The sequence below is a fragment of the Eubalaena glacialis genome, chromosome 1 (genome assembly GCF_028564815.1).
Source record: "Eubalaena glacialis isolate mEubGla1 chromosome 1, mEubGla1.1.hap2.+ XY, whole genome shotgun sequence".
Taxonomy (NCBI): domain Eukaryota; kingdom Metazoa; phylum Chordata; class Mammalia; order Artiodactyla; family Balaenidae; genus Eubalaena; species Eubalaena glacialis.
The window spans coordinates 50,647,629-50,668,019 of record NC_083716.1 but is presented as its reverse complement, the minus strand read 5'-3'; the positions used below and the strand labels follow the sequence as shown (position 1 = coordinate 50,668,019).

The 20,391-nt window shown below is 40.8% G+C and overlaps 1 protein-coding gene across 2 annotated transcripts in view; it reads left to right on the top strand.

Moving 5' to 3' along the window:
• The first annotated feature begins 5,816 nt into the window (after nucleotides 1–5,816).
• The window catches only part of BMPR1A (bone morphogenetic protein receptor type 1A), a 139,877-nt gene continuing 125,302 nt past the window's right edge, over nucleotides 5,817–20,391 (top strand). For both annotated transcript variants that reach the window (XM_061179813.1, XM_061179800.1), the window contains exon 1: nucleotides 5,817–6,085. In XM_061179813.1, the coding sequence (XP_061035796.1) occupies nucleotides 6,066–6,085 (20 nt within the window). In that variant the 5' untranslated portion in view covers nucleotides 5,817–6,065. The remainder of the gene's footprint in view (nucleotides 6,086–20,391) is intronic.

Below are 20,391 nucleotides of genomic sequence, written 5' to 3'. Positions count from 1 at the left end.
CCATAGAGAGAAAAGCCTAAGGGGTTTAGGATGGAGCCGTCAAAGATGACTTCCTGCAAGAGGTGGTACTTGGGCATTGCAGGCAGGAGAATGGCATTAAAAGGAGAATGAATGTGGCCCATTCTGCAGGAAGTGGAGTGACCAGTCTAACAGAACACTGCCATACAGCAGTGGTTCTCAGATTTTGATGACAGTGGCATTTCATTAAGTGAAATCTGGAAAAACTGAGCAAGATCAGTTGAAAGAGGGAATGACCAATTAGGATAGCTGGTATAATTCAGGTATACAGCGAGGAAGACAGATTTTAAGGTGGGTAGCAAACCAAATGTAAAACCTACATTTTAAAAGAAACACTGACAGCTATTGATTACTGACTGGATATTTGATTATGCTTCCCCATGAGAGAACTGAGGAAGTTGTTTTTTAAAGAGCGCATGGAACTTCAGAACTCAAGCACTGTTTGTTGAAGAGTTGGTAAATTTAAAGTCAGTGATCGGGAGCTCCCTGGTGGCCTAGTGGTTAGGATTCTGGGCTTTCACTGCCGTGGTCCCAGGTTTGATCCCTGGTATGAAGCCTCATGGCGTGGCCAAAAGAAAAAAAAAAAGTGATAGTCAGTGATAGTTCTGTGCTATCATTACAGCATTTCTTAGACTCTCATTCCCTCACGGTAAGTGCTTTAACATTAAGCCTCAAAAATATTAAAAACAAAAGCCATAAAACCAACCCTGCCTTTGTTGATAAAAATAGAAGAAACGAGTGAGGGCAAACTATCAGTAGAGAACAAAATGAATTAGCAGCTATCTTAAGGGCAATAAATCCTGACTCAGAAACAAACATCAAATAAAGGAATTATGTACACATCTTGTTTTACTCGATTTTAAGCTTTTAGGGGACAGGAGTCTTCTATAATGCCTAGTATACTTAGTCATTCATTCATTCAGTATTTATTGAACACCTACTGGTGTGCCAGGCAGTGTGCTAGATCCTAGGGAAACAATGGAGTGAGAAAAAGACAGTTTCTGTCCCCTAGAATTTTGTGTCCCACACAGGGATAGGTACCCCAACATATGTGGTGGATAAACTAGTATGCCTATGCACATTGGTAGCACCACACTACACCTAGGAATACATTTGGATAACCATGTACAGCATGTACAGTTGATACAGTATGGCTGTTAATGACACAGCATTCCTGATCCAGGATTGTTATCTCCCCAGTTATCTCAGCTTGAATCTTTATCATGACACCTTGTCTTTCTTTGACTGGTCATTCACAAGGTAATCATACTCAGATCCAGATGCTGGGATTTCTGGACTACTAGTGCCAAAGGAATTCTTGAGTGGAATCAGTGTTTAGGAGTAGTAAGTAGAGTCAGATATGGGTTATACATTTACATATGTGTAATATAAATATACATATATATACATATATACACATACACATATATACATATTAGAAGCACCTATTACACTTCACTTTTTAACCAGACAAAACCAAAAACCATATGTATATATATATTCTATCTTTATTTATTTATATCTGTTTTTTAACCAGACAAAAACAAAAACCAACTATATATATTATATATATATATACTTTCTATCTGTCTTTATTTATATCCGGTTAAAAAATAAAGTGTAATAGGTTATAAACCCACTGCTCTCAGGACAGAGAAAGGCAGGGAGGTGAACTGCTACAGGACAGGGAAGGACAGATCTACCGTGGGCTGAGTGGAGCTGGGGTAGGGAGGCCCCAGCTCCAGGTGTTGGGTGGGAGGAACTCCAGCCCTCTAGGCAGTACCTGATAGCCAGAGAGCAGTGAGCAAACAACAGGTGGTAGTCCAGGAGAGCAGCAGGCATCAGGATGTCCAACTTGAGGTAATGGGGGAAAGGAGGCCTGATAGATGGATATAATATGGACTCAGAGAATCTAGGAAAAAAGCTGAAGGCAAACAAGCATTGCTATCAGTGCACAGAAGAGCCTGTGTTGTAGGGCTGGGGCAGACTCCAGAGAGCAAAGTCCAGACAACAGGCAGAGAAAATCAAGTTCCACACAGGCTAAAAGGCCATGGCTTCAAGAGCAAGAAAAGGGCTATAAGTCAGTGCTTAGAAGGGGGCCAAGGTTAGGGCTCCCCAAGTAGGTAGCAGAAGCAGCAGGAGGCTGAGTCCTGGGCTTGGGACTGGAGCTCTGGGAAGTATTCCTGTCACAGGGCCAGGAGAGGATTGGGCTCTATGGTAAAAGGTGTACTGACAGTAGGGAGAGGTCTACAGAGAACATGGACTAGGCAGGACCAAGTGGTGACTACTTTGTAGCAAGAGCCTCACTAAACCATCTTTTAATCATAGGAAACAAGTCCTTTGAAACAAGGAGAAGTGAAAATGGAAATGGGAAAAGGAGCAAGTTATTTATAAGTGAAAATAGAATGGGAAATCAAGTATTATACCATTACAAAGAAAAAACAAATTCAGATCTTTAAACTTTTCTCTATCTTGTGCACTGAGTTATATTTACATATAACCATCTTTTTTTCTTAAACACAATTTCTGTTTTGGCTTGGTCCTTCTAAACCATGACAGGGTATTATTAACCAATAAAATGATGTAGTAGTGTCCATGCTGAAAAATGTAGCTGTTTCCTCTACTCTTCACAGCACTCTTGTCCATTAATTTTGGGTTTGAAATCAACCTAAAGCATCACTCTGCCAAGGGCATCCCTTCACTATTCCCTCCTTAGTGGACTCTATCTCCATACCCACGATGACTTAGTGCTGCCTCTGCCTCATAAAGTCTTTACAGCAGGAAAATGACTTTGGATGGATTAATTTGGATGAATCTATCCAACTAATGCCTTCCCTGAAAGCAGATGTCTCCTTTTCACTGAAGATGGTATAACCCATAGCTTCCCTGATCCACCCTCACCTTTTCAACATAGTCCAAGCCACCCTCTAAAACTGGGTCTTGGGATTCCCTGGCAGTCCAATGGTTAGGGCTCCACGCTTCCACTGCAGGGGACCCGGGTTTGATCCCTGGTCAGGGAACTAGGATCCTGCAAGCCACGCGGCACGGCTAAAAGAAAATAGAAAATAAATAAGTAAATAAGTAAATAAAAACCTGGGTCTTGATGACAAGGTTTAGAAATGCTTAGAGGAAATTCTATCCTTATCTCACTCATTCATTTAACAAATATTGAGCACTAGATATGTGCCAGGAACTAGGCTCTGAGGAAACAGTTGAGAACAAGATTGACAAGGTCTTTGCTCTCACGGAGTTTACATTCTAGAGGGTCAGAGAAACCCTCTAGACCATAAACAAATAACTAAATGAATAAGGTAATTTCATATAGTAAAAAGTGGTATAAAGAAAATAAAATTGGCTGTGTTGGGGTGCTAATTTAAGACAGGTGATCAGGGAAAGTGTCCTTGAGGTCCTGAGAACTGTAGGAGAAAGGTGATTTTGCATTCCAAACTAATGCTATGTGATTTGGGCATGCAACTACCACTCTTGAGACCTGTACCTCAGACTATGCAGAGAAAAAAGGCCCATTTCCAGAGCATTCTATTAACCTACTTAAAGGAAAACCATCACATTAGAGAATGTTGAATTTGGACCTTGAGGTGTTGCCTTTGAGTTTGGGGGCCAGACTGTGCGTGTCCAGATGTCTCCTTGGGCTTCCTGGCTGCTCTTGTTCATTTAGTGGGCAGGCAAACCAGAGAAACAGGCCAGCATGCATACACATGCCAGGAACCAGAGAAAACACCATGCCCTGCTCAGTTGTCAGTAGGTAGGTTGCCCGCTGTGGTAAAGCTAAGGATTTCAGCCTGGGCACTAAGGTGGGCCTTATCCAAGGAGAGCAAAAGGATGTCTAGTAAAATTTCCGAAAACTTGAAAAGGAGATCCTTTTGTAGAGAAGCAAAGATGTCATGACTTAAAATTTGATGCTTCAGTTTTGCTCTTATTTCTACAGTGGCATATAACACAACCTAGGCAACACAGATTTGTACATTTCGGAAACTTGATGTACTAAACTACCAACCTGAGGTTGTCTATTTTATAGACTGATTCATATGTCTGAAAATTGAACTAGGCTCTAGAGGGTATATTAACACACTTGTCATAGTTTTATCTGCCATGACACATTGCTCAGCTTACATCAATGAGTTCTTTGGTCAATCAGTCTGACTCTCCTTGAGCAAAAGGTCCACCCTTTCCCTTGATATCAAAGCAGTGTCCTATGTAGAAAACTTGAAAAAGTGACAAATTTTAGGAGATGCAGGGAAACTCATGTATCATACATTCATCCTGCATAGCAAGATCCATGACTCTCAAACCTGAGACAGGTATAGAGTTCAGGAAAAAACTTAAAGAATAAATAGAATTGAAAAATAACTTGTAACTACGGAAGGTATCTGAGGAATTAAGGGCAAAGGTGGATGTATAAAAGGGGGACAGAATAAAAGATGGACAAAAAAAAACCCGTTAAACAAGAATGTAAGGGAATTTAGCCATTTAAAGAAGAATATAAATGGAATCTAAAGGCCTGGAATCTAAACGTCTCTCAAGGGAGAATGTGTGTAAAACACAAACATCAGGGCCTGGCACATTCTTTTCCTTGCCTCTTTTTACCCACAGTTTAAAAAGTGATTTTATAAAGGTAACTTTAAAAAAGAGTATCTTTTGTAAAGAGACTTAATTTAACACCATACATTCGTTGAAAGACTTACCAAAGAGATCAAGGTCACATTTGGTTGTTAAAAAGGGACCTAGACTCTTTCTTCACATCCAGGACATTGAATACTTTTAACGGCATTTTCCAAAGAATGAGGACAAATGGAAGAAAAGAGGTAGTGACAATTATTTGTTTTCCAAATGGAGGGAATGAGGCTCCGGAGTGTATCCGAGGTCCCTAGAGTGAGCCAAAGGTAGAGAAGGGAGCAATATTTATAGTCCGCTGACTTCAGTTCTGTTGGGTTAACGCCGCTCCTCATCTTATGCCTTTGGAATTCACGGGCTCCATAACAGGGTCCGCGGGCGGGCCAGGCCTCGGAGCTCCAGGACCGACGCGGAAATGCTCCTTTCCCCTGCAGCTCACTCGGAGCCTGTCCACCTCCACCTCCCTACCTGCGCCTCGGCACGCTGGCAAAGAGCCCAGGAAGAGAAGCCGGGGAGCTGTGGGTGAATAATGGTTACACTGTGGCTACATTATTCTTTCCTTTGTCGCAACCACTACTACCACGATCGGGCAGTTCCCCGCCGTGGCGTGTGAATTCTCAGCGATCAGGCTTATTCCGCAAGCGCTGACTTGCCCTCACGTGTCAGAGTTTTTGTTGAGTTAGTTTGTCGGGGGGAGGGGTCCACATGAAGGAACCCCGGAACACTGGCAGTGCCGGGGGGCCCGGCCAGCGCGCAGCAAGGGGCTGCGATGTCCGCGCTGTTCCACGGCGCTCAGTCGTGTGCGGCGCGAGCACTGCGTCTGCTCGACACGGCTTCCGGACACTGGCCAGCCCCGCCACAGCGGCAATGGGGCGTCTCGGTGAGGAGGGGCCAACGGGGCCGCGCGGAGGAGAACCCCCCCTCCCCTACGGCAGCCCGGCGCCCCCTTGCCGGCTGCCAGCCCTCCTCCCCGGCAGTGGGGCGCCGAGCCCCTCAGACCCTTCGGGCACTTCCGCCGCGCGCTCGGCTCCTTTCGCGTCCCCGGCCGGGCGGGGCGGGCGCCCTCCCAGTGCGCGCGCGCTGCAGCCAGTCTCGCGGAGGCCCGCCCCTCCCCCCAGACCCCGCTCCCGTGCTGGCCCCCCCCCACTCCTCCCTCCTTGGCGAGTGTCGGCGGCGGCGGCGACGGCTGCCGAGATTGGAATCCGCCTGCTGGCGCTCGGCGAAGGAGGAGGGAGGAGGGCGGGCAGGAAGGCTCGGGCTGCGCCGCGTCCGTCCGCGCGAGACGAGAATCGTACAGCCGCGCGAGGGGCGACCGGGCTGGGGCCGCTGCACGCCCAGGGCGGAGGCCGAGCCGGGCCCCCGCCTTGCCCCGGCGGCTCGCCGCGCCCACCCCGCTCCGCGCCGAGGGCTGCAGGATGAGTTCCCCAGGGTCCGGGTGAGTTGGCTCGTCCGGAGAGTGCGTGTGCGCGTCGGAAGAGGCCGGCCGCGGCAGGGAGGCTGGCGCGGGCTCGGGGCGAAGTTTCGGGGGGAGCCGGGAGCGCGAGGGAGGCCCGAGCTGGGGGCCGCCGGGCCTGGCCGCTCCGCAGGGTCCCCGCTGCCCCGGGTCTGTCAGGCCGCAGCCGACTGGGCCCTGCCGCCCCGGGCCTGGCCCTGCCGGAGACCCGGGCCCCCTGGCCGCCCCCCGCGACGTTCCCGCCTCTGGGCCCCTCTTTGTTCCCCACCCCCGGGTTTCAGGCCGAGTTTGGGGAGGCGGTGTGGGCGAAAGCTGCCACCAAGGACGATTCTTGAATCCTTAAATGGGAAAGGCGCTCACCTCCCCGCCCGGGAGCTGCGAGGGTGATATTCGCGATTTGTCCATTACGTTTCTGCAAAAAAAAAAAAAAAAAAAAGAGAAAACGAATGTCTGTTTCGTGGGGCGGTAGAGCCAGGAGGAACTGCCAGCCCTCCCGCAAAACTTGCCCGCGGGAAGGTGCCAGGTTTCTCGGAGGTTCACCTGTTGTCCTGCGCTGCCTCCGCTGCCATGTCTGTTGTGATTCTGCACTTCAGTTTCTGAAAACTTTCTGCTGGATTGAATGTAACGCTTTTTTTCTCTTTCCAGACTCCTACTGGAAAGGTTTGGCAAGAAAAAAAAAGTAGCTTGCGTCAGGGAAGAAAAATAGTGTGCTGTGTGCTAGGATCTGGCGTTTTGTGACTTGTGCTCTTTCAGGCTCTCGGATGTTTTAATTTGGTCAAAGTGCTGCAGGTTTTGTCTTTCAGACGGTTAGCAAACTGTTCGGAGTACATAGTACGAACTTGGCACGTTCACCTGTGTTACGTCATTTAATCCCTATGATAATCCTGGTTAGTATATTCCTCATTTTTTAGAAGAGGAAACCGAGACGCAAAGAGGTTGAATAACTTGTCTAAATGAGCTGGGATTTGAACGCAAGGTTTTCTCTATTATTCAGGATCTGTTAAAGTGAGGCATGCGAAGAGTTAAACAACAACAACTACAAAAAGCCTTTCTCTGCAGACACTCTGACGTTTAGGAGCGCTTTTCAGTAAACTCATACTTGAAATGATCGCTATTTTGTTGCTTGAGTTGAAAACAACTCCTTTATTGTATTTATTTCAAAAGAGGAGTTCAAGTCTGAATTAAAGTAGAATGTATCAATGTTTATAACTTTTCAGTTGTTGAAATAGAAAGTTTCTGAACTAGAATTTTATTTAAATATTTAAAAATTAAAGCTAAAATACGGGCAGTTCTGAGCTAGAAATGGGTTGAAGTTTACAAAAGGCCAGTTGAAATTTAGAATGATCTCTTAACAGAATCAGTGTTCCACTCCTGTTTTGCACCACCACCACGCCCCGCCCCCCACCCCCAACCCGCCCGCACATTCTCCGTAGAACTCATTTTAAACTTTTTCTGCTTTCTTCACTTCACATCCTTTCCTGAAAACATTGAGGCATCCAATGGGAGCTCCTTCCAGAATTTGCTGGATTCCTTTTATCATCTTCTTTCCTTCCATCTTAGTGGAAGAATATTTTTTGTCCTTCCTCCTGGTTAACACCTTATTTCATTTTTCTCTTCTTTCCTACTTAATGGAGTATAAGTTACTCTTTTGTCTTAGAGTTCTTACAAGTATGAATGTGCCTAAGATTTGTTCAATTTACAAAAACATTCCCTTGAGTCTGCTACTCCCTCAACCTGTCTTGTTGCTGCCTTTCCTTTTCAAATCATATTAACAATAAAAAGAAATTATGTCCTTATAAAAGTAATACATGTTCGTTAAAGAAAAATAGAGCAAAATGAAGTAAAATTAAAATTCACTCCTTCATAATCCCAACTCTAGACATTGCCAAGAGTAGTTTACTTTTCCTGCCTTTACTTCCTGGCGATCCATTCACTTCTTAACCCCGTATTATCTGGATTTCACCTTCACAAAGGTCACCTGTAACCTAATAAACACTTTTAAAGCCCCCTGTCTAAGTCAGCTTGAGCTTTTTGTAGCACTTAACATCGACCCATCATTCTTGAAATACCTTTCCTTGTCCATCATTCACCTGTCCATTTCATTCAACGAATACTTACTGTATTCTAACGTAACACATGAGTCAGTAGGAGGCAACAACAGATACGGTGCCTTGCCTTCATGGAGCTTAAAGTCTACTGAGGGAGACATATGTTTAAGAATGAATTCTATAATTAAATATAATTGTATAGCTAAAGTGCAGAGTATTTATAAGAGCTTAAAATGGGGGCCTGACCTGGTGCTGGTGTATGTTGGAAGAATCTCAGAAGGCCTTCTTAAAAATGTTATATTGAAACCCTGTGACAGTTCCGAAGGATGAGTATGAATTAACTAGATGAAAACGGGGCTTCTGTGACATTATACTGACCTCGTTACTCTTTGCCCCTTTTCACTTTCTGTTCTTCCTTCTTCCTTCCTCCTCATTAATGTAAGTGTTCTCCAAGTTTCACTTTTCAGATCATTGTTCATACATCTCTGGTCCTTTGACATTGTTTCAGACCCTTCTGTCTGAATAATTCTCAAATCTCTATTCTTTATTTCTCTTCTGCCCTTGAATCCTGGTTTTTCAAATTGTTTTATGTGTATCTCTACCTGATTATTCAGGTTCAAAGTGAACTCCTCCTTCTTACCAAACTTGTTTCCCTGGTGTTCCTTATTTTTGTTGATGTTATCCCAAACCTAGTCCTTTCCCCATCCCATCATGTGTTGTCTGTAGCCAACATCTATTGGTTCTGCTTTCATGGTATTGTCACTCTTCTCTCTGTTCATGCCAACTCTGGTACAGTTCTTAATACATGTTGGTATCAAGGTTATAATAGATTACAAAATGAGTTGGGCCACTTTCCTTCTTTTTTCTCTTTTCAGGAACAGTTTAGACTGGGATTATCTTTTACTTGAGAGTTTGGCAGAACTCACCTATAAGAGCATTCAGGCTTATATTTATTTTTTTTTTCTGGAGAGGAATTTGAGTACCATTTCAGTTTATTTAATAGCTGTTGATCTGTGTAGGTTTTCTATTTCTTGTGTGAATTTTTGTGTTTAATATTTTTTCCGGAAATTTATTTATTGAGTTTTCAAATCTAGTGTTATTTGGTTTTCACATAATTCTTTTTTCTTTAAATTTCTTTGATTCGATATACTTATATACAATATTATGTCCTGTGTATATATTTGTATATTTGATCATTTTCCCTCTTCAATCTTTTTTTTTTTTTTTCCCCCTCCTAGCTGAATCAGGTTCTCATCCCACCTGGACTAATGTTATGATCTTCTTGCCTTTACTTCCACCTTTATCCAGGTTAACTTACGCATTTCTGCCTAAATTAATCTTGAATCCCATTCTTGTCACTTCCCCACTCAAGTTTCCAGTGTCTTCTATTAAATGAAATTGTTTCCTTGGGATTTGCCTCAGATTTGCCAGATTCTTATCTTCCACTATTTTTGCTTCCTGCACATGTTCTTTCCACCCTTCATCTGCTGTTGCTTATAACTCTTCCCTCTACTGGGACTGCATAAATGGTAATTGTTGTATGTATAAGTCCTGCCTCCTTCAAGCTCCATTTCAAATTCCATCTCTTTTTGAAGTCGTCCCCATTTTCTAATTCTGGATGGAACCCCTTCTGAAGAAAGGGATTTTCTTTTTTAAAATAAATAAATAAATTTATATATTTATTTATTTATTTTTGGCTGCATTGGGTCTTCATTGCTGCGCATGGGCTTCTCATTGCGGTGGCTTCTCCTGTTGCGGAGCACAGGCTCTAGGCGCGCAGGCTTCAGTAGTTGCGGTGCGCTGGCTCAGTAATTGTGGCTTGCGGGCTCTAGAGCACAGGCTCAGTAGTTGTGGTGCACCGGCTTAGTTGCTCCGCAGCATGTGGGATCTTCCCAGACCAGGGATTGAACCCGTGTTCCCTGCATTGGCAGGTGGATTCTTAACCACTGCGCCACCAGGGAAGTCCCAAAAGGGATTTGCTTAATGCATGAAGTTTTTTATCTAATATTTTCTTTTTGCACTTACTCATTTGTTTTTTTTTTCTTCCAATTTTATTGAGATATAATGGACATACAGCACTCTATAAGTTTATGGTATACAGTGTAATGATCTGACTTACATCATGAAATGATTATCACAGTAAGTTTAGTGAACATCCGTCATCTCATATAGATACAAAATTAAAGAAATAGAAAACAAAATTTTTTCCTGTGATGAAAACTCTTAGGATTTACTCTTTTATCAACTTTCATATATAACATACAGCAGTGTTAATTATATTTATCATGTTGTTGTACATTACATTCCTAGTACTTAACTTACCTTATAACTGAAAGTTTGTTGCCTTTTGTCACTCGTTTGTCTTTTTAAAAAAACAACCTTATTGAAATATAATTTGTATACAGTGATATGTACACATGTTAAGTGTGTACTTTCATGAGTCATTTGGTCTTTTACAGCGATTTTTATACAAATATTAGTTCTGCTCCTAGACTGTAGAAGGGGTCTGTAACTGGCTTTGTTGCATATTAAAATGATAAATGGAAAAAGGCCCTATCTAGCCTGGCAGCAGCTGGACATCAGTTGTAGTTGTATTGATATGACTTTTGGATCTTGGGAGCAGGGAGCCATGGAGAGAAAGGAAAATGGGTTTCCTCTCAGGCTAAATTTTGGTCTAGAAAGCCTTTCCTTCCCTCTTCCACATTTTATTAGTGTTTATGCTTTTAGAATGTTGTTTTAAAACCTCAAGGTCCATATTGACCACATCAGTCCAACTCGTTAACCCTAAGATTAAATGCTGAGTTGTGTTGAATTATGTCAACTATAAGATACACCATAATTTTATAGACCATTTATACAGAAAATATGCTTCTAGTTAGTTTTAAGAAGCCGTCGATTGTAAGATGCATCCTAATTTCAGAGGTGCTAAAATATGAAAAATGTATGCGCTTTATAATTGATGAATAGGGTTTCTCTCACTTATCAAAACTCCCATCCCTTTAGTGTAGATGTTGGGAAGAAGAATTTAAACCACACTAATGTAGGAGTGGCTTATAGCTCTACTGTTACTGTGAAAAGTCATTTTTTAAGAGAGGATGCTTGTTAAACCCCTTTAACAAGTAAAATGTTTCAGGCAGTATAGAGAAATATTTATTTTTGGATGGGGTCTCTCACGACAAGGTATGCCAATCTGATTGCGAGGTACTTTGACACCCCCCTGCCCCCCACTTTTTCTTCTTAATTTCTTTTGCTCATTTTCTGAACTTAAGGCTATCTAAAGAGCTGGTAATTTTCACACAGTGGCACAGATTATGTAAGGGGGGAATTGTGGGAGAGTTGTGACAACCAATTTTGTGGGTTATTTTAAAGATAATATCCAGTATTTATATATCATCACTAACAATCATCATATACCTAATTTTTTAAAAAGTAGATATAAAAGTAATTGTAAATATTTAGGTAATTTACTAAATCATAGTTATAATGTTTGTCAATTTTATAGCCAGTTTTTTTTTGTTTTTTAAAAATTAATTAATTAATTATTTTGGCTGCGTTGGGTCTTCGTTGGGTCTTTGTTGTTGCGCGTGGGCTTTTTCTAGTTGCGGTGCATGGACTTTTTCTAGTTGCGGCGAGCGGGGGCTACTCTTCGTTGCGGTGCGTGGGCTTCTCATTGTGGTGGCTTCTCTTGTTGCGGAGCACAGGCTCTAGGCACGTGGGCTTCAGTAGTTGTGGCACGTGGGCTCAGTAGTTGTGGCTCATGGGCTCTAGAGTGCAGGCCCAGTAGTTGTGGTGCACGGGCTTAGTTGCTCTGTGGCATGTGGGATCTTCCCAGACCAGGGATTGAACCCATGTCCCCTGCATTGGCAGGTAGATTCTTTTTTTTTTTTTTTTTAACATCTTTATTGGAGTATAATTGCTTTACAATGGTGTGTTAGTTTCTGCTTTATAACAAAGTGAATCAGCTGGCAGGCAGATTCTTAACTGCTGCGCCACCAGGGAAGTCCTTATAGCCAACTTTTAATAAATTTTATTGAAGTATAGTTGATTTACAATGTTGTGTTAATTTCTGCTGGATAGCAAAGTTGATTCAGGATATTGAATATAGTTTCCTCTGCTATACACTAGGACCTTGTTGTTTATCCATCCTATATATAATAGTTTGCATCTGCTAATCCCAAACTCCCACTGCTTCCCTCCCTCATCGCCCTCCCCCTTGGCAACAAGAAGTCTGTTCTCTATGTCTGTGAGTCTGTTTCTGTTTTGTAGATAAGTTCATTTGTGTCATACTTTAGATTCCACATATAAATGATATATGATATTTGATATGATATCAAATATCTTTGATATTTATCTTTCTGTGTCTTATTTACTTTGCTTAGTATGATAATTTCTAGGTCCGTCCATGTTGCTGCAAGTGGCATTATTTCATTCGTTTTTATGGCTGAGTAATATTCCATTGTATATATATACCACATCTTCTTATCCATTCATCTGTAGATGGGTATTTAGGCTGTTTCCATGTCTTGGCTATTGTAAATAGTGCTGTATAGCCAATATTTTAAAGGCTATCAGTTCTAAAAAAATATTGATAGAAACAAAATGACCTGCTCAAAGATCCCCAGTAATGTTTTTTGAAGAAAGCACTAGAGTAGGGTCTTAAGGAGATCAGATGATTAGTGGAATCTCTTGTGGACTCAGGAGGGGGTCCGTAAACCAAGTTCATAAGGGCAGTTAAATATAGAACTAATGAATAGGCATGAACTAGATAAGGAAAGATATTCTTGAGTATCTTTTATTAAAAACTGGTGAATTTGAGCTACCCTGATATTATGGACATTGTTACTCTTCTATACTTTTATGTTTCTGATGAACCTTGTTTTCTTACTGTATACATTTTTTATACCACTAATAACATCTGAAGCTGTGGAGCTTGGTTGTTGCTCTATCTGTATATAATTGGGTGTTCACTTAAGGAGGATAGTGGTATGTCAAGTGTGGGGATAAAATAGTCAAATTTGCAGTTTTGTGAGATTAGTTACATAGCGGAGAATCAGTTTGAAGAAAAGAAGACTGAAGACACTAAAACTTGTAGGGAAGCCGTTCCATCCTGGTTCAGACTAGGATAGTGGCAGGTAATTAGGGCGTAGAATGGACAGGACTGGGTAATTAGCTGGGGGAGAGAGGAGGAATGGGATTGTCAAGAATGACTCCCAGGTTTCTAGATCGGAAACCTGGTAGGGTAGACGTGTGTTGTTGGCTGAGATGAAAAAAGTGGAGGGAGAGCTGGCTTCTGGAGGAAAATAGTTTAGTTTTGATCCTCTGGAACACCAGGTAGAGAGTTCTACTTGGCAGTTGCTTGCATATATTGGTCTGGAGTTTGACAGCGATTTGGGCTGGAGGTAGACATTTGGGAGTGATTACCATATAAGTTGTATATTTCAGCAATGGGAATTGGGTGGCTCTCTCAGGTGACTTTTTCTTGCAAGTGACAAACCTAACTCATAGCTTAAAGGGGAAAAAGGCTCCCCTCCTACCCCGCCCCTCACGTTTTTGAAAAGACTGGAAGTAGGTATGGCTGGATCTAAGTGTTCAGATGATGTAATCGGGGGTCTGTCTTCTCTGCTTACCTCTTTCTTGGCTTCATCTGGCAGAGAGGACCACTGGTAACTCTAGGCTTATAATGGGCCTTATTGCTATGGATTCAAGAGAGGGAAAAAGCACTTCTTTCCCAGGTGCATGTATTCTGTCTCATGGAGAGATTGTTATCAGGTCTACATGGAGTCTGGGGTACCATCATTGGCCACAAATGGCTTACATGCCCACTGGAGCAGTCAGGGACTAATAGCCTTCCTGGAACCATGTGAGATAGGCAAGTGGTTGCTTCCCCAAAGAAAGGATGGCTCTGGGTAGGTACACAACATAAATCTACTATTTTTGGTTCTTAACCCTTTTAAAGGTCATTTTTTGAGTATCTGAAGAAAAATACACAAATGTAACAAGCGTATAATTTCATGGTTATGTTATGGACCTCATTTCAGGAACTCCTGGTATATAACAGCAGAGAGCCCAGAACAGCCCTGAGAAACAGCAATTTAAGACCTAGGTAGAGAAAATAGACATTAAATAATTTCACAAATAATTATCTAATTATAGTTATATTAAGATATAGAAAACGGAAGTACAGGGAGCTTATAAGAGTGTGTAATAAGGGAACCTGGTCTGTTTAGGGTGCGGGTGCTTTGGAAGGCCTTCCTGAGAAAGTGGCCTATAGAGTGAGACCTTGGACCAGAAAGGAGAGGGAGAGGGCTCCCGGAAGTATTTAGTAGTTTTTAAAGCAAACATTTTTTGCTCTTTTAAAAATTATAAAAGCAGGACTTCACTGGTGGCACTGTGGTTAAGAATCCGCCTGCCAATGCAGGGAACACGCGTTTGAGCCCTGGTCCAGGAAGATCCCACATGCCACGGAGCAACTAAGCCCATGCACCACAACTACCAAGCCTGTGCTCTAGAGCCCATGAGCCACAACTACCGAGCCCGTGCGCCACAACTACTGAAGCCTGCGTGCCTAGAGCCCGTGCTCCACAACAAGAGAGGCCACCGCAATGAGAAGCCTGCACACCACAACGAAGAGTAGCCCCCACTCGCCGCAACTAGAGAAAGCCTGTGCGCAGCAACGAAGACCCAACGCAGCCAAAAATAAATAAATAAATAAATAAATAAATAAATAAATTTTAAAAAATTATAAAAGCAGTACACCTACTGTGGATAATTTGGGAAATATGAAAAATTTTAAAGAAGCAGCAGAACACTTAAGTATTGGCTTCTAATTTTTTATAAACTAACATCTAGTACTGGTACTACCACTAAGCTAACTGTGCAGTCTTGGATACTACATTAACTCTATCTGATCTCTGTTTCCTTATCTTAAAAAGTGAGAGGACTTGATAAACTTTAAGGTTATTTTATGCTTAAAGAAAAAAATAAAGAAAATTCCGTGACTTTAATGTAGAGCAGTTAGTCACTGAAATTGCAGGTCTTATAATGCTTTTGGTCCTGATGACAGCACTGGATTTCTGACTTTTGGCTGAAAAGTCACTCTTCCTGTCCTGGCAGTCATTTCAGGTAATGAAGGGAATAGCGTATGACCAGTGGTATTCTTCCATGCTCAGCTTTCTTATCTCCTCTTTTGAGCGTAGCCTTCAGGTAAATTATCTGCAATGTTACAGGCTCTCAATTTTGAAGTTAAATCTGGAGGAGACTTGCGTGGTTGTCATACTGTTTTGGGTATATTGAAATTTTTAGGTAGTTTTCTTATTTGAAATTAAAATTTTTGTAATATATTTTAGGAATATAAGATCTTGAATGTCTTAAATTTGTATTTAACTAAGAATATTTTAGATTTCTAGCTGAAAGGAGCTCCTGATGGAAAACGTTAAAGACTGTTAAATTTTGGTGAGGTTCTTAAACTTTTTTCAAAAAATCATTTAAAAATGTCATGAAATAAAAATATTTCAACAGTATCCAGAAGTATCTTAAATATACACCAAATCAACAAAATATGGTCACTTGATAACAGATAACTTTTACTGTGTACATTTCAGTAATATGCCGTGTCCCTTGCATTGACAGGCGGATTCTTAACCACTGCGCCACCAGGGAAGCCCCTCTTTTTAATATTTAAGATTTGTTAGAAACTTTTCATGGGTAACTTTTTGACTGTCATTCTTTGACTTTCTTAATGTTTCCTTTGCATTGTAGAAAAAAGGATATTAAAAGGTCAGTGGAATACAGTTACTTTTTAAACAAGAACCCTTCTCGTAAATATTTTTTAAAATTAGTGTTCTGGGACTTCCCTGGTGGTGCAGTGGTTAAGAATCCGCCTGCCAATGCAGGGGACATGGGTTCGAGCCCTGGTCCAGGAAGATCCCACATGCTGCGGAGCAGCTAAGCCTGTGTGCCACAACTACTGAGCCTGCGCTCTAGAGCCTGCGAGCCATAACTACTAAGCCTGCGCACTGCAACTACTGAAGCCCGCGCACCTAGAGCCCGTGCTCCACAATAAGAGAAGCCACGGCAATGAGAAGTCTGCGCACCGCAACAAAGAGTAGCCACCACTTGCCGCAACTAGAGAAAGCCTGTGCGCAGCAAGGAAGACCCAAAGCAGCCATTAATTAATTAATTAATTAATTAATTAAAATAAATAAAATAAAATTAGTGTTGTATATCTCATTTCTGAGACATATATGTTTAATTGTTGATGATGATCACACAGACAAGCCTTTTTCACAGCTTTACCATGGCTTTTACTCTTAAAGTAGTTGAAATTGGGTAGATATTTGTAAAACATAATTGTGTTATTTGTATTGTTTCTTAGAATACATTTACAGTCTATCCTGTGAGAGAACAGGAAGAAAAAAAATTTAAAAATACTGCCACATCAATTGAAAATGAAAGTGAATAAGCTCATCTAGGGGGCAGTTTTGGGAGTCAAATAGGTTGAGAAATGAAACCTGATTTTTACCTGTTAATGATGCTGGGACTGTCCTCTGGAATATTAGTAAATTGCTTATGTTGTTCCATAAAAAAAATTTTTTTTTTTTTAAGATAATGGCTATAATTCCCTGTGCTATGCAATGTATCCTTGTTCCTCATCTTTTTTTAAAATTAATTAATTAATTTATATTTATTTTTGGCTGTGTTGGGTCTTAGTTTCTGTGCCAGGGCTTTCTCCAGTTGCGGCGAGAGGGGGCCACTCTTCATCGCGGTGCGCGGGCCTCTCACCGTCGCGGCCTCTCCCGTTGCGGAGCACAGGCTCCAGACGCGTGGGCTCAGTAGTTGTGGCTCATGGGCCCAGTTGCTCCGCGGCATGTGGGATCTTCCCATACCAGGGCTCGAACCCATGTCCCCTGCATTGGCAGGCGGATTCTTAACCACTGCGCCACCAGGGAAGCCCCCCATAAAAAATTTTTAAACATAAGTGGTTATGGCATGTAGACATTTAAAAAGAATCCTTTTCCTCGCAGGTTTCTCTTTAAAACAAAACAAAAGTCTTTTTTGCCTCCTTATTACAGAAGTAGTGCTCACTGAACAAATTTAAAACACAGAAAAGCCCTGAGAAGAAAGTAAAAATCTGTCATATTCATGCTACTCAAAGGTGACATCTGTAAACATTTTGGTATACACAGTGTAAGTTTAAAAAAATCTTACTGCTTAATGTTTCTGCCATAACTTAAGAATTTGATGAAATTAGGTGAGTAAAGCTGAAATTCTGTGCATACATTAAACTTGTATGTCTGAACCTGAAATATAAGAAACTTAGAATTAAGGGGACGGGGTGGGGGGGTAGTTATCTAAATAGAAATAGAAAGTTTTGGAAATATGGCTGTCTTGTTCTAGTTATCTGTTCATCTTTTTTTCCTGTATATTCTCCTCTTTTCAGCTGTGCAAGTTTTAAGCTTTAAAAAAAATTAAGATGTTTCAAATTTGAAGTGTTTTTCTATAATAATGGACTAAAATAGAGTAAGATGTGGGGAGGTAGAACCTAAACTGAGGAAGGTCAAAAACCATATGGAAATAGAAAATCCAAAATCTCTTGCAGAATGAAGCTAGGAAGAATGGAATCTAAACACTGAAATTATACATCTGCGAGGCAGCTGTGCGTTCTTTGTTCATAGGTTCTGTTGCAGAAATAGCAGAAGAAACTTTGAAAGAGAAACATATCCTAAATAGACTGAGCTGATATTCTTACGACTAATTATGATATGGATAATTTTAGTGTTACAGTGTGTATTAAGTCATCTTTAAATGAATTATTCCCTTTTCTTAAGGAGTTATAAAAATTCTTTTCCAAAAGTAACAGATCACTTTGGGGGGTTAAATTTGGGTTTCCTATTTAAATCTTCAGCACTGAATCAACATTTTATTAGATTACAGATAAGGGGATTTTCAGTGATACTAGAAGAGTGTGATCTGTTGTAAATTTGTTGGTTGCTTTCGTTTTTGTTAGTATTCAGGGATGTGTGGTACTTTAATTTTCTGCCCTTCAAAAATCAGCTCTTATGAATTTGTTTAGACAGAATATTTAAGTTTTAAAATAATCAGGCATTTAAAAACAGTTGAGGGACTTCCCTGGCAGTCCAGTGGTTAAGACTGCCTGCCAGTGCAGGAGGTGTGGGTTCGATCCCTGGTCAGGGAGCTAAGATCCTACATACCAGCGTGGTGCAGCCAAAAACTAAAAAAACTAAAAAAATAAATAAAAGTTGAAATTTAAAAAGGGAAAGACATAAAAAAGCTTTTATTTGGTTTTGGGATGCTTAAATTACTAACATTTGAATAGCTTTATAGTTTACAAAGCACTTTTTAGTATCCATTATCTCTGGTGATTCATTGTCTTGCTAACATTTTTTACCTCTTGAAAATTAAGGCAGAACACTCTCAGTTAAGTCAGTGGTTATAGAATGCTCTTTAGTTTTTACTTACTATAGGGATGATACATATTCAGGACTCAGAAAACATGGAAAAGTAGAACAAAAAGGAAACACATCCCCAGCGTCTCATAACAACCATTATTGACATTCAGTATAATTGTTTTCGGTCTTCTTTTTCTACTCATATTTTTTGCGTAGTTTGCCCTGATACTGAGGATGCAATATTTGTATCCTTTTAAAATTCACATCTTAAGCATTTCTAATAAAAAAATAGTTCTTAACCATTTGGGGGGGGTACTGTTGCAGTAAAATTTTTTTCTACTTGAGGGAAAACATTTTATCCTAGGATCATGTATTATAAATATATAGTGGTTAAGAGCATGGACTCTGGTTGGGTTTAAATCCCAGCTCAGCTTCTTTCTAGCTGGGCCATCAGCAGTTTTGGTAAATTGAGTAACATCTCTGTGTCTGTTTCCTCATCTGTAAAATGGGAATAATGGCTCCTACCTCATGGAGTGGTTGTAAGTTTATATATATATGATATATATGTATGTCATATGTATATATAAAACATATATGTAATATAAATGTATTTTATATCTTAGAACCGTATCTGACCCATTGTAAGCACTGTGTACGTTACCTAAAATTTTAGATCAGGGACCATGACCACACTGACTGCTGATCAAACTGGCAGACAGAACAGTAGTAAAGATACGGAAGGTCGGGTGATGCAACAAAAAAACATAATATATAGTGAACATCACACCCAGTAAGGATAGAGTGTGACCCATTTGCTGGGTCATTAAAGCAAGCCTCAACAAATATCAAAGGATTGAAATCATTCGTAATGTCCTCTGACGATAATGGAATTAAGTTAGAAACCAATAACAAAAGATAATGAGAAAATCTTTGAAATAAAACAGTGCACTTCTAAATAACCACACATGGATCAAATAAGTTACAAAAGAATTAGGAATTATTTGGGATTCAAGAAGAATGAAAACCTCCTATTTTCTTGGCACTTGCATAGAGCCCTTAACTTTTCTAAGGAGAAAGAAACAGTCTTTTTGAGGAAGCAGAGACAAGAATTCTGAGATGATCAGTTTAGTGTTGGTAATTATTTCTAAGTCTTTAACACTTGGAAAGTATAATTCAACTTGGTAAGTATGTAATGAGCACCTGTTACAGACTAGAGACTGTTCAGACTCGGTTTTACAATAGAAAATAAAACTAGCCCTGAGTTCTGCTTTCATAGAGCTTATGCTCTAGTGGGGGAGACCAGATTAAAAAAACACAAACCCACCCAGTTATGTCATGACAATGCAGTATTGGTGCTAGGAAAGAAAAGTGTAGAGTACTAGGAGAGTGGCTAGTAGGGGACCTAACCTTATTTAGGTTGACAATGTGGTGAGATATGTAAAAATTAGAATAAAGTGGGGGAAAAGACCCATGGAAAATCGTAGAAAGTATATTTTTAAAAGATAAGAGAATAAATCTTAAAATGTGTTATCTTAACTGACTTAAACAATCCAGAGGCCTGCGTGGTTATCCTTAGTTCAGTATTGACTATTGGATAGTCTCATTCAGGACATGCTTTAGGTCTCAGTTCTCTGTTCTGTAGAATGGCAGTGGTCAGGACTAGACTAGATAATGGCTAAGTTTCTAGTTCCAAAGTGCTAATTCCATTGAAACTTTTATTAGCTCTTTAAAGAGTATTTTTCTCTGATTGTGAAAAAAAAATATGCTATTTTTAGAAAAATTTGGAGACTATAGAAAAGAAAGACTGTCCCTCAAATTTCATTTGTACTGG